This window comes from Aythya marila (assembly GCF_965140915.1).
Source record: "Aythya marila genome assembly, chromosome: 1".
NCBI lineage: Eukaryota > Metazoa > Chordata > Aves > Anseriformes > Anatidae > Aythya > Aythya marila.
This window is the reverse complement of record NC_139042.1, coordinates 118,900,173-118,913,753: the sequence shown is the minus strand read 5'-3', so window position 1 is coordinate 118,913,753 and position 13,581 is coordinate 118,900,173. Positions and strand designations below refer to the sequence as shown.

At 40.2% G+C, this 13,581-nt stretch overlaps 1 protein-coding gene across 1 annotated transcript in view; it reads left to right on the top strand.

The window, feature by feature from the left end:
* F5 (coagulation factor V) overlaps positions 1 to 10,282 on the top strand; it is a 31,483-nt gene extending 21,201 nt beyond the window's left edge. Inside the window, exons 16-25 of the mRNA XM_082781683.1 lie at positions 460 to 670; positions 1,617 to 1,796; positions 2,304 to 2,420; positions 2,793 to 2,864; positions 3,909 to 4,000; positions 5,314 to 5,469; positions 6,231 to 6,375; positions 6,531 to 6,679; positions 7,838 to 8,020; positions 8,816 to 10,282. Of these exons, the coding sequence (XP_082637809.1) occupies positions 460 to 670; positions 1,617 to 1,796; positions 2,304 to 2,420; positions 2,793 to 2,864; positions 3,909 to 4,000; positions 5,314 to 5,469; positions 6,231 to 6,375; positions 6,531 to 6,679; positions 7,838 to 8,020; positions 8,816 to 9,004 (1,494 nt within the window). The 3' untranslated portion in view covers positions 9,005 to 10,282. The remainder of the gene's footprint in view (positions 1 to 459; positions 671 to 1,616; positions 1,797 to 2,303; positions 2,421 to 2,792; positions 2,865 to 3,908; positions 4,001 to 5,313; positions 5,470 to 6,230; positions 6,376 to 6,530; positions 6,680 to 7,837; positions 8,021 to 8,815) is intronic.
* The last annotated feature ends 3,299 nt before the right edge of the window (positions 10,283 to 13,581 follow it).

Here is a 13,581-nt window from a genome sequence, read left to right as displayed (position 1 = left end):
TGCAATCGATCACAAAATCATTTAGGTTGTAAGGGACCTCCTGATATCATCCAGTCTGATACCCCCTCACTGACTCTGGCAGAATCAGGTACAGTGGGTTGTCCAGGACCATGTGCAGTCAAGTTTTGAACATCTCCAAATGATGTTACTATACAGCTGTGGAAATTTCATAAGATGCAGAACACTTTTTAGATATCTGTCCTTTTTATCTGGCCTAATGTTCCCATCTGACATTTAATCTCTTACATTCAGCTAAAAGAGGATATATGCTATTGATAGATTCAAATTAGGAAACTCTAGTTGAGATTGAGCAGAGGAGAGTAAAGATACAAAGCAGTGGAAATGCAGGCCCCTTCCCTCAAAGTTTTAGGACCCAATGCATTTCCATAGAATGTTATGCTTTTTGACATCTTTTGGGAAGTCCACTCTTATATTTAATGTGGGTTTACTACCTTCTAGGAGAAAGATACTCACTCAGGTTTGATTGGACCAATACTGATCTGTCAAAAAGGAACCTTGAATACGTCAGACAATAAAAGAACATCCACCCGAGACTTTTTCTTACTTTTTATGGTCTTTGATGAAGAGAAAAGTTGGTACTTTGACAGACGTTCTAGAAGATCTTGTACTGAGAAGACCCAAGGAAATCAACAATGCCACAAATTCTATGGTACTTATTTCCTTTTGTCAAGTATGCAGTTTATTGGGGTAGAAGGAAAGGTGTTAGGGAAGTTTTCTCAGCTTACCCTACCTTTGGACATGCATAAATCCTGCACATTAATTATGTGAATGTTTTTGTTGTTGTTGTCCTCCATTTTACCTGTAATAGTCATAGTTTTATATGCAAAGATTATCATTGGCTGGAAAATTGATACTAAAATCTAGAAAGGACATGTTAGACAAAGTTTCTACAGCAAGATTCTTTCACATGCATTTACCCCCTGCATTTAAAACAAACAAAACTGTTTTCAGAAAGAAGCTAATACTCTGGAAAAGTGAAACCTGCCTGAATTGTAGAAGTACAATAATAATTTGGCAAATCAACTAGTTCTACTGAAAGAATTTTAAGCAGTCCTAGGACAGCCTTTCATATTACCTTTCTGTGGATACAGAGATTTTAGTTATGTAGAGTTAAGTAGCTATGTGTTGAAAGGTAATCTGTTGTTCTGTTTGAAATAATGGTCATTAATGAAAGCCTATGAAAATCTGCCCATCATGTGAGCTGTCTTTAAAAAATCTGATGTTTTTGTGCCATAAATCTTAAGTGATCATGTTTGAAAAAGGCATGTTGAAAAGTAGAATCTGCCATTGAAAATGTGGTCTCTAAAATCAGTTATTAATCAAGGGTGTCAGTTGTGACAGAACACATCATTATTCTCCTACCTGCCACATGTTGCAAGCAAACTGAGCTCAAATTCTGTGATGAGGTCTAGGGATTTTCTGAATTGATGGTACATAGACTATATTGTGTAGCACTTTAGATAGGAAAAAGTTATATTTTTTCCCCAAATACATTACTTCGTTAAATATTTGACTCATTTTAATAACTGCATTCTATCACTTTATAAGACGTATTTTGTGGAGTGTATCCTTACCAACGGTACGTTCTTTTTTAGCCATTAATGGAATTACCTACAATTTGCAAGGCTTAAAGATGTATGAAGGTGAACTGGTCCGATGGCATTTGCTGAATATGGGAGGGCCAAAAGACATTCATGTTGTTCATTTCCATGGACAGACCTTCGTTGAACAAGGAGAGCCAAAGTATCAGCTTGGGACATACACACTCCTTCCAGGTAAGTATCAGAATAAATTCTAAGGGGTGATGATTGAAGTCTGTCATAATTATACCAATGTAAGGGAGAACAGAAGTTCGCTTTGGGCACAGGGAGAAAGAGTCTGAGGGCACTAACAGTTCAGTTGTCAGTGATGGTAAAAACTCATCATTTTGCATCTCCCTTAAGGTGCAAAGGTGCACTTATTTTAAGAGGGGGAAAGCAAAGGTAACATTGTCTTCTGAAACTGGAGATATGAGTAAACTTACAGACAAAACAGACAGTATGGGCAAATATCTTCCTGTCAGATGGCCAGGGAGGTATATGGAAGATGAGTAGTAGAATGAGCTATAGCACAATTGACACAGTGGTGATAGTTACTGCTTTCTCTGCTATGTTTAGCGGGTTATTTAATTTTTCTGGATCAGGCCACAGTATGATCTTTAGTTTAACACCCAACCTCACTAACATCAACCTTACAATAACGCTAACACTTCTGATATGTTTCTTTCTTCCATTTTTTTCAAGGCTCATTTCAAACAATTGAAATGAAACCACAGAGACCTGGCTGGTGGCTTCTAGACACTGAAGTGGGGGAATATCAGCAAGCGGGAATGCAGGCATCCTATTTGGTTTTAGAGAAAGGTACTGAACTAAGGTATTTTTTGTCTGGAGGAGCCAGGTTGTAAAGTGATGTCTTCCCTCTCAGGATTGCTGAAACAAATCTGGGAGATGTTTTCAATGAGGAAGAAAAATATTCAGCCTTTAGCATAATAGCTTTGAATTTGTTGTGGTGTTTTGTTATTTTTTTTTATTTATTTATTTTTTTCTCACAGTGACCAGTAGATTAATCTATTGAAAGAAATTTCAGAGATTTATTTTGGTCTTCTCTGGGAAAAGAGTGGTGATGTTACAGTATTATTAAGAATTGTTCTGAGTGCTGTTTTAGAACATTCCACCAAGATGTACATTGGAATAGACAACTTTTTTAAAACAAACTTCTTGTACTCTCTCTAGAGTGCAGGATTCCAATGGGTCTGGCAAGTGGGCTTATACTTGATTCACAAATCAACGCTTCGGATCATATAGGTGAGTTAATAGTTAAAAAAGTCTGGGCATGCTACTGAACATCCCCAGCAAAGTACTGCAGTTCCATATTTTTTTTTTGCATCTCATGATACTTTGTAAAAGATCAGTTCATTAATGAATCAACTTTCAGGTTAAAAAGCTCTTCAATTCTGTAGGCAGAGATTGTGACCTGTACTAGGTAGGCCTCATCATTGTATTCCAACACTGTTCTGGGTCTTCTGTCAGCATTATAAGCCTGAGAGTCAGGAAGTCCTCTGTCATGGGTCTGCTGGATGACATGGAACAAATCTAGCTTCAAATTTTTGTCTTCTGGGTTCCCTGCTTGAGAATCAACACCAAATGTTCAAAAAAAAAACAAACACTGAGATTTGCATGTGGTATGAGCTGTGAAAGTGCAAAGTGTATCTGTTATGAAAGATTTGGGAAAGTATCATCTAGAGCAATCACAGTCTTTGATTTACCAATTTTATTCCTGGTATAAAATTGGTATCATTTGATAAGAAATATTGATTGGATTCTACATAGACAGTGGCAAAAGAAGATACACAGGTTATTCACACAAGCAGAAACACACCATTTCCCTTGAAATAACAAATAAATTACATATTTTGAAGAATTTGCTGTGGATGTAACTGCATTTTTTCATATTCTTCCCCCCTTCTTGTCCCATCCATTCCCAGTGTTATGAAGGCTTGAAAGCTGATTCATATATATTCAACATCAGTTCTTAACGTGGAAACTTCCTTATGTATAGGGGAACTCTGCCATGAATATGGCAATATAGAGCATGTTTTGTCTGATTCTGCTTGCAGCCAAAACTTGATCCCAAATGAGTAGAGTATATTACATAAAATGCTGTTATTTTTTTGAAGTTATTCTTCTAACTATAAAGCTTTGTAGAGTAATAGTTGACTTGCAAATGCTGGCTATGTCCAAATTCTCCCCCCTTCCCCCCCCCCCCCCCCCCCAACAGATCTGAAAAGAACTGAAGCACTTAAATTAGCATCTCCTTAAATTCTTGCTTTATTCATATTTTCTCTGTAGACTATTGGGAACCTAAGCTAGCCCGATTAAACAATTCTGGAACATACAATGCTTGGAGCACAACAATGAAAGATGATCTCCCTTGGATCCAGGTATAAAACAACACGTGCTTGGCCATCACTGAGTCTGGGCATGGACATACAGTCCTGTGTTGTGATTTTGTTGTAACTTTTGTTAGAAGGTCAAGCTGCTCTTGTTCTTGCAGAGAAGACTGCTGGGGAAAACTGAGAAGATGCAACAAGTTTGGTGATACCATAAATTGCCCATCTCCTCTGAGTAACCTCATCTGTAGTGTTATTGAGGCTCAGTTCCTGGACAGTTACCCTTACAATTTAGGCTGTAGCCATTTTGTGGGCAAATTAAGTCATTATTTCCACTACCATTTTTTTCTACTGTCTACCTAACAGTTACATATTTATTTTTATGTAGGTTTGTTGGGGGATCATTTAAAGTGTAATACTCTCTAGTATTACTTCAGATAGTTTTGGAGGTTTTTTGTTTTTACTGGATGTTCCTATGTGCAGTTTGACGCATTACGGGGAAATGAAGCTTATGTGATTATGGCTTCAAGTACTACATTAATCAGTTGCATCACTTCCATCTTCTATTCCAAACACTTTTGCAACAGATAGCCAATTGAAACCCGTATCTACAGAATGTAGCTAATGTCTTAAAAATCAAACGAAAATGTGCAGTTGGGAGAAGAGAGACTCAAACTAGTGTTGCAGCATAAGTTCAACAGGTTGCTGTTACATTTGGCTTGCTAATGTTTGACATGCTATCAAGTTAGTGGAGGTGAAGTAGGGGAACTGTAAAAAAATGTTGAGAGAAGAAATAATTTAATAAGGGACGTGGTAGTGAGAAGCTGAGGTTATTGCAGGAAAGCATGCAGAGATGTGGGGTGGAGGGCATATGACAGAGAATGAGTTCCACTGGTGACAGGAACGTCTTGCTAATTTTTTCTTGGGTGCCGAGTGCTTGGATCTGTTGTCAGAATGGATGGTGGCTTTCTAGCACTTCAGAACGTCATATTTCATTTCTCAGCCTGAATATCCAAAACTAGAGTTGGCTTATGAAAATATGAACCTTGACTTTCTCTATACTATTTTCGCCTATCTGTAAAATGAAGATAGCAATTCTGCCTAGCACAGGTGAAGATATTCTGAGGTGTCTTTGTAGTGCTGTGGTGAACACTGTGAAATAGACTCTGAAACTAAATACACACAGAAATTCAGAAATATTAGTGAAAGCATTTGTTTGGACTCTGCCATCTGTTTGTATTCCTCCTGAGAGTATTAGTGTTGTGGGTACAAAAATGCAGGGCTCAAAGCAATTGTGTAGATGCCAAAGAATGACGCTTACTTCACTATTCAGTATTCACTTTATAAACACTCTTTTTTCCTAGGTGGATTTTCAGAGACAAGTTCTGTTAACGGGGATACAGATGCAGGGTGCCAAGCAATTTTTAAAGTCCTTGTACATCCAGAAGTTCTTTATTGCATACAGCAAAGACAAACGGCAGTGGAAGACCTTCAAAGGAGACAGCTTTCAAGCACAAAAGGTCTGTACATGCTATGGGGGTTGCCACAACCTTGGTAACCTTACTGGATGATGCAGCGAGGTGATAACTTTATTTTGGTGGTCTTCAGAGACTTTAATAATATAGTGCTTGAATCAAATTATCGAATAATCACATTCAGACCAGAGGACAAATTACAAATTGAGGAACCTATGAGGCTGGAGTTTAGATCAGCTCTCTAACCTTGACTGTAGATTCTGGCTTTCTTACAAACATCTCTCCCTATTTTTATTTCTGAAGCCCACATTGGCTTTTTGAAGCAAGCAGGAAGATGAACTAAAAATTAGGCCTACCAGATCCTGTTTCCTTTCTCTTCCTTCCAGCTGTCACAATGGTTGAATTTTAAACTGTCTGAAACACTTGCAGGAGGCCCGTGTAATAAGAATGGTCATACCCTGCAAGAGGCTCGTTTTATGCCTAACCCTACCAAATACAGCTCCATTCCATTTACTCTGAGGTGTCTGTGGTGGAACTCCCGAATCAATAATCTATTATCTTACCTCTCCTTTTGCCTCTACTAATATGTTCCTACAGTTCTATATAGCGCATAGCAATGGGTTGTTTATGTGAACTGAGGCCTACAGGTGCTTCCAAATGTGCTAAGGTGGAAGTGTGAAATATTTCAAGCGGCATAGGATGTCACAGGGGAAGATGCTAGTGGCATAAAAGACTACTTTCATAACAGCGGGGGCTTTCAGTTTGTGTTTGCATTATATTAACTACATGTGATTTTTTTTTAATAGATTTTTGAAGGTAATTCTGATGCCAATAGTATAAAAGAGAACATCATCGATCCCCCTATTATTGCTAAGTATATCAGAGTCTACCCAACGCAGGCCTATAACAGGCCTACTCTTCGCATGGAGCTCCTTGGCTGTGAAGTAGATGGTAAGAACAGATCATGTGTTGGTGCTTCCTTTCTGGATAATTTTTGTGCTAATAGGTTAAATTAAACTGAAATTGCAGGTGTTCTCAGTTCCAACATTGTTGCTGAAGCTATGTCTACTTGGATGAACAGAACTACAAGGCACTTCTCTTAACAGGTTGCTCTTTGCCACTTGGAATGGAAAATGGAGCGATCAAGAACAGCCAGATAACGGCCTCATCTGTTAAGACATCCTGGTTTAACACATGGGATCCTTTCCTTGCTCGTCTCAATCAGAAAGGAAAGATAAATGCCTGGCGAGCTAAGGTAACAAGTGAAAAAGAGGGACAAGGGCAAGGCAGCTACTGTTAATAAATTTGTGCTGCCTGTGTACTTGTGGGATTCCTGCACACCATGTCCAGTGCCAAGTGGACTTCACAGCTTTTACTTACAGCTTACTTCACAGCTCTTTTGTCATCCTTTGAGAAGAAGCCCATTTAACTCTCTTTCACTAGAAATCTTGTTAAGCTTTTGGCAACAGCACTGAAATCATATTTTGGAGAGATTGATGGTGTCCTTTGGGCCAGAGCCTGCAGCACTTCCCCGCAGAGAAATAGCCCTTTTAATTTCAGGAGTTGAATACAAATTGAATATTTGGCTCCAGGGGGTTAAAGAAACCCTTGCTGGATTGGTCGATAGGCAGAGCAGCGTAATGGATGTGGGGCTGCAGATTCTGTGGTTCATTCTGCCACTGTTCTGCTGAATGACTTTCAGCAAGGTGTGTGAGCTTCTATGTCTGCAAAATGGAGCTGCATTTATTTACAAAGCACCTGGAGACTTGCTCGAAGCAACTGTTTTCTAAAGTGTTTGGTATTAGTATTATGTACAAGGCACTTTGAATTTTGCTGGAAGCTACTGTTTTTGTATAAGCATTTGGTATTTTTGTGATATATTGCATTTTAATGCTGGAGAGAGAGAGTCTGCTGCACCATGGTCTTCTCCGTTGGCTGCAGGGGAATCAGTTCTGGTGCCTAGAGCACCTCCTTCCCTTGTGTCTGCAGGGTTTTTTCTCTCACATTTTTGTACTCCTCTCTGACGGCTCCTGTATGTTTTTATCCTTTGGTTATCACAGAGGCATAACTAGCATTGGTCATTGGCTCAGCTTTGGGTCCAGCTGGAACTGGCTCTATCTGATTTGGGGCTCCTGGTCTTTTCTCACAAAAGCCACCCCTGCAGCTCCCCCCTACCAAAACCTTGCTACATAAACCATTGAAAATAATGTGAAAAGACTCCAAATACACTATCTGCAGTGAATAAGTTAGTTGTATGGGTCACCAAGAATGTTTCTGACTTTAGCATAAGATAGTCTTAACTATCTTTAAACAAGAATTTTCAATTAAGCAAATAAAGCATTATTTGCTTTCAATTAAGCAAATAAAGGCATAGACATGTTTGCTAATAGATAACCCTTTTTATCAATTGTAGTCGAACAACAACCAACAGTGGCTGCAAATCGATCTACTCTCAATTAAGAAGATAACTGCTGTTGCTACCCAGGGGGTCAAGTCCATGTCATCTGAAAACTTTGTGAAAACCTATGTTATTCTCTACAGCAACGAAGGCTCAGAGTGGAAATCCTATACAGATGGTTCAAGCTCAGTGGCAAAGGTATCATGCTCTGCTCAGACAATTCTGTCATTGCTTGGTTTTAGATTCTGAGCACTGTCAGGGCCCAAAAGCAGAATAGCCAGCCAAAAAGATATTCTCACAGGACACTAAATTGTTTGGGAGCTGGGGTTACTACAGATAACTTCATAATAGCCATCTGATTTTTCACAGTAATTTACAGTAATAAAAGGAAAGAACACCAAATCCATAGAGTCAACAGTGTGATAAAAGGAACTGATGTAATGAGTAAAGGAGGGCATTCAATTTGAATGCACAAGGGCTTTTAATTTGAATGAACAAGGGATTTTCCAAGGCCTCTTTCCAGCTTTCTTATTTTTGCCTTTATTTTGTAATTGAAATTAGTGAGCAGTTATGTTGTAACAGATCTGGAAGGCTCTAGGTACACACAGCTGACAGGGTACTTTATATTGTTACCTGTATCACTTTACACCAACCTGACCCACAAGGGCTGTTAGTGGAGGTAAAATAACCCAAGTTTGGTTTTGTTGTCCATCCCAATTAGAGTGGTAGCTTTTGTGATATGGATGGAAACAGAGGCTGTTTATTTGCTCAGATATTGATATTGCTGACCTAAATAACTTCGACCCAGCATTTTAGGAAGAGACTGGATCTTAAATAAGAGCAGATAATATAATATAATAACTCTTAAATAAGAGTTAACCAGTCCATCCTGTCCTGGTTGGCTAACGCAACAGCTAGGAACTATTTAAAAAGAAAAATCAGCTTATTTTTAATGTGCTGCCTTTTTACTAATTGTGTGTTTTGTATTTGCAGGTTTTCTCAGGTAATGAAAACAGCGATGGACATGTCAAGCATTTCTTTAACCCACCCATCCTCTCCAGGTTTATCCGCATTGTTCCAAAGACATGGTATCATGGAATTGGTCTTCGGGTAGAACTCTTTGGGTGTGATTTTGATGGGGGTCTGGCTGCAAAAAGGACTGAAAAATCTGGGAGCTCTTAACCCTTCTGCAATCATCAAGCAGGGCAACTTTAAAAAAAAAAAAATCCTTAAAGCAATCATACTTAGTAGTTTGGATGTGTGCTTCATCAAAGGACCTAATGTTTTGCCAACAAGAATTGAGAGGGTTCTTTTGCAGATAGTTCATTCCTATAAATATACACTTCAAAAAACAGATTCTTTTCTCTAAAGAAATAGCAGTCTCTTCTGTTTTATATATCACTTCTTCATCCTAAGCAGTATAATCTTGCTTTTTACTTAATTTTAAGTTCTAAATCCCTGGGAACAGAGACTAGCCTTAGTCCTGAGCCCTGATTGCCTCCATTTTGTAATGCTTCTGCAGCATAGAGGAAGAATAGACAGCTACAGGCAGATGTTCTCTGTACATAGTGCTTGAGATGGAAAACAAATGCAGATACGGAGCTGTCGTGCTGCATTCCTGCAATGCCTAGGTAAGAAGAGATAGTAGGGGTAGTCTCACCTCCACGTGTCTTTTATGTACAGTATGACAAAGGTAGAATGCATCCCAGTACTGAGGCATATGCAGTATCCCTTCTCTGAGAACGTGGCTTCACATTATCCATTTGGTTCTTACATACCAAGCACACTGGAAAAACTATTGGTTACACATCGTTTATCTTCAGTGTCCTGGCAAGGGGAGGAAGAGTCGGCCATATCTTTCTTTCCCAGAAGCGAGAAGGGAATTGATTTACCCCAGGTCATGGAATGGCAGTGGCAGAACCAGAGGGAAAATCCAGAACTCCTTACTTTCAGTCTCATACAAACTTTTAGACTATGAGGAGCTCCCTGAATAGGTAGCATTGAGAACTTCAGCTGTTGAGAATACAACCTGGTGGTAGCGGAGCAGCAGATCATACTGGATAATAAACACCTGCATCCTATTTAGCACTGACAGTGCTTTCACTAGAGGAGCTACTCTTGTGTGTAGAGTGTACACATATTTTTCCCAGGATGACTACATTTAGTAAAAATACAAAAGCAGTCCATGAATTCATTCCAGCAGTTTTAGCTAGGCTTTCACTAGTGTCATTGGATTCTATCCTGTAAACTAATTGCAAAACTCTGATTTATCACATGGTTTCCTTGGGAAGGGTGGAATTTTTGAAGTAGTTTGTCTTTGATCCTCATATGGTATTATCCAAGTTATTTCAGTAGTTTTTCAAATCTTGCATCTTACAGACCATTCAAAATAAAGATATAGAAAAGGAGTGTCAAGAAGTATACAACTAAAATATTTTTTCCTTTTTTTTTTTTTTTTTTTTTTTACTATGTCACAAACTTGTCATTTTTCACTGGAAAATAAAGATAATACTGCAGCATGAAAACCATCAATATTTCAATATTTTAATTTGTATATTTGCTTTGACAGTCATACCTCTTTGGCAATAATTAGTGGAAATTTGCATCACAAAAGTAAAATTTCCTGCTCAGTGGGAAATTTCAGTGCTAATTAGAACTAACTTCAAATTGTGAAACTGTATGGAAAATTGTCTCATCTTAGAAAATATTAAGAAACTGATCTTTTAATGGTGCTTAATTTATTTTTGTTTGATGCAATGATGAAACTGCAATAAAAGCCCCCTTCACTTTTTTTTTTTAAGTAATTTAAACTGTAGAGAAAAGTTTCACCTGAGAATACAAACAATGAATGCTAGCTAACTTTGGTCGAATTAGAATTTTGTGTGATGAGTGCTAAACAAATCTATGTTTAAGAAGGCCATGTTCTTAAACTAATTACTTATTTATAACCTTTATTATATACATGTATGTAAAGTTAGACAAGTGCAGAGCAGGACTAAATACATCTGCATCAGTGTTCCAAGTTGGAGGCTCTGCTTCAGCTTGCTAATGGATGGGGCAGTGGTCAGTTTGGGGTCAGCTGTCCTGGTTGTGTCCCCTCTCCACCTCTTGTGCACCCCCAGCCTATCACACTGGGGAAAAAGACAAGACCTTGGCACTGTGCAAACACTGTTCAGCAGCAGCTAAACTACTGGCATGTTGTCAGCATTGTTTTAGTCACATATCCAAAACACAGTACCATATGGGCTGCTCTGAAGAAAATTAACTCCATCCCTGTCGGGCCTAGTACAGTCTCTACTCCTTACTCCGTAACATTTAGATCATGCTCAATTCCTATACTACAATACATCAAGATCCTCATTAACCACCACTTCCCTTCTCATCTGTTGATACCTACACAGATGTTATTCCCTTAGCCTGTGGTCTGTCCCAGTTAAATGTCCAGTCATAGCCCATGACGCAAGTTCCATCTGCTAAAGTAGCTGCTCAGACGTGGTGCATTGTGTTGAGTTACTACACGCCAAACCTAGCTCAGGTCAGGTCACTGCTGCGCTTGCCTGGCTTTTTGTGATGCTCATTCTCTGTTGGTTCAGGTGGTTCACATTGTGGGACTTCCTATAACATGCAACTCAAGGCATGGGTTACAGCAGCGTGTACCTGCTTCAGTGTGGACTTCCTCAATGGTCACAGTCCCTTTGACTGCAGTTCATACTGGAGTTCCTGTATGTCCAGTGTGGCAGCATTGCCCAGGCCACCTGCCAGCCTGGGCACGTGGCCATTGCTGTTATCACAATATTCCTGGGAACAGCGCAGTGAGATGATAAGGGCTCAAACAGCAAAAGTCAAAACTAGTCACTAACAACAAGCACTAGACTCTAATAAACAGTGAGGCCCAGGACCCTGCTAATTAGCAGTTATACAGCTCCAACAGCTATCAATTCCATCTGGCACACTGATCTGTCATTGTCTTGGACCCCTTTTGCCACACATTGGGCAAGGAGCATGGCAGGTTGACCCTAGCTAGCAGCAGAGCTCCAACCAGCCACTCACACACTGGCCCTGGCAGGATGGGAGAGAACTGAAAGGACAAAAATAAGAACAAGCTGTGGGTCGAGATCAAGACAGTGTAATAAGCAGAGCTGTGCATGCAAGCAAAGCAAAGTCAGGAAGTAATTGACTATTTCCCCATTGGCAGGCAGATGTCCACCCACTTTGTGGAAGCTGGGGTCTCAGCATGCACAGCGGTTACTTGGGAAGGCAAATGCCATGACTGCAAATGTGCCTCCCTTCCTCCTCCTTTCCCTCAGATTTTATTGCTGAGCACGATGTCGCACAGCACGGAATATCCCTTTGCTTAGTGTGCATCAGCTGTCGTGGCCGTGTCCTCTCCCAGCCTCCTACCTCTCACTCCACAACCTACCTGCTTCGGGGGCAAAGTAGAAAAAAGGAAAGGCCTTGACACTGTGCAAACATTGTTCAGCAATAGCTAAAACATTGGTGCCTTGTCAATACTGCTCTAGTCACAAATTGAAAACACAGCACCCCGTGGGCTACTCTGAAGAAAATTGACTCCATCACAGCAAGACCAAGCACACAAAGTATTTCCATATGCAAATGGAGGGGTCAAGTTCTTGGTCTAGGTTTACAGCAAGACGTGAAAACATATCTGTACTGGATCTGCCATACTGAAGGTAAGCTGTGTTCAACGAGCCCTTAGGTGACTGGAAAACAAAGAACTTTTATCATGTCTATGAAGCAGCCAGCTTAGGTTGAATCTGCCAAGGCTTTTGGAAATATGTAGTAAAAATGATCAGGTTTATACCACCTTTTACACACCACAGGATGCAATCCTGTATACGTTGAAACTAATTGTAAAATACGTAGGGAGAGCAAAAACTCCTGCAGTTCTCTAAAACTAAAAAAACAGAGATGCGTATCACTACATGAAACATTAACAAACACACACTTTTGGACCAAGGGAGAAACGTAGTATCAGAATTCAGAGTATTCACATCTTGCCAATATGTCACACAGGACTCCGGGTGGGTGCCTTTATGCTGGCCTTTTGATCCAAACCCCAGCGTTAACTGTTTGTAGCCTCAAATGGCGTAGTAATGGAGTTGCTGCTCTGTAGTTCCAGCTTCCAGGAGGCTGCAGGGTGTCCAAAGCAGAGCATCCCCAGACAATAGGAAGGGATGGGTGCACATGAATCCCCATGCTTTTCTCACTAGGTGCCACTATGTTTCCTTTTGCTTTCCAGAGGTGGTTGTGGCTGGACTACAGGCAGAAGCTGTGAAACTGGTCATGTCTGCATGTCGGTGGGAAGTGAGGAGGAAGTGTGTGTAACCACAGCTGAGCAGCCGACAGCAGCACTGCAGTAGTTTCTCCAGACCCAGACGCGTGAGCCCAGTACTCAGACAGGTTTGTACAGGTTGTGCTGTAAAGTGCAGCTGTAAAGGCACAGCAAAGCACGATGGAGACACAAAGCTGCATATTGCCCGTGGATTCGAGTTGATGCAGATCGTGTGTCTGTGTTCATCTACCCAGAAACCTCCTGAGATATGTAAAGGTGAATCTGGGCTTCGAGGTACTTCACGTATTAAACACCGCTGAGCATGTGTGGCAAAAGTAAGGCATGCACATATGAAGCACCAGGAGAACTCTACAGAAAAAAGCAACAAGTGGGAATCTGGCTAGGGCTTCAGGCAAACATCCAGCCTTTTGAGCACCCTCTGGTGCACCCTGGTATGGCCATGAAC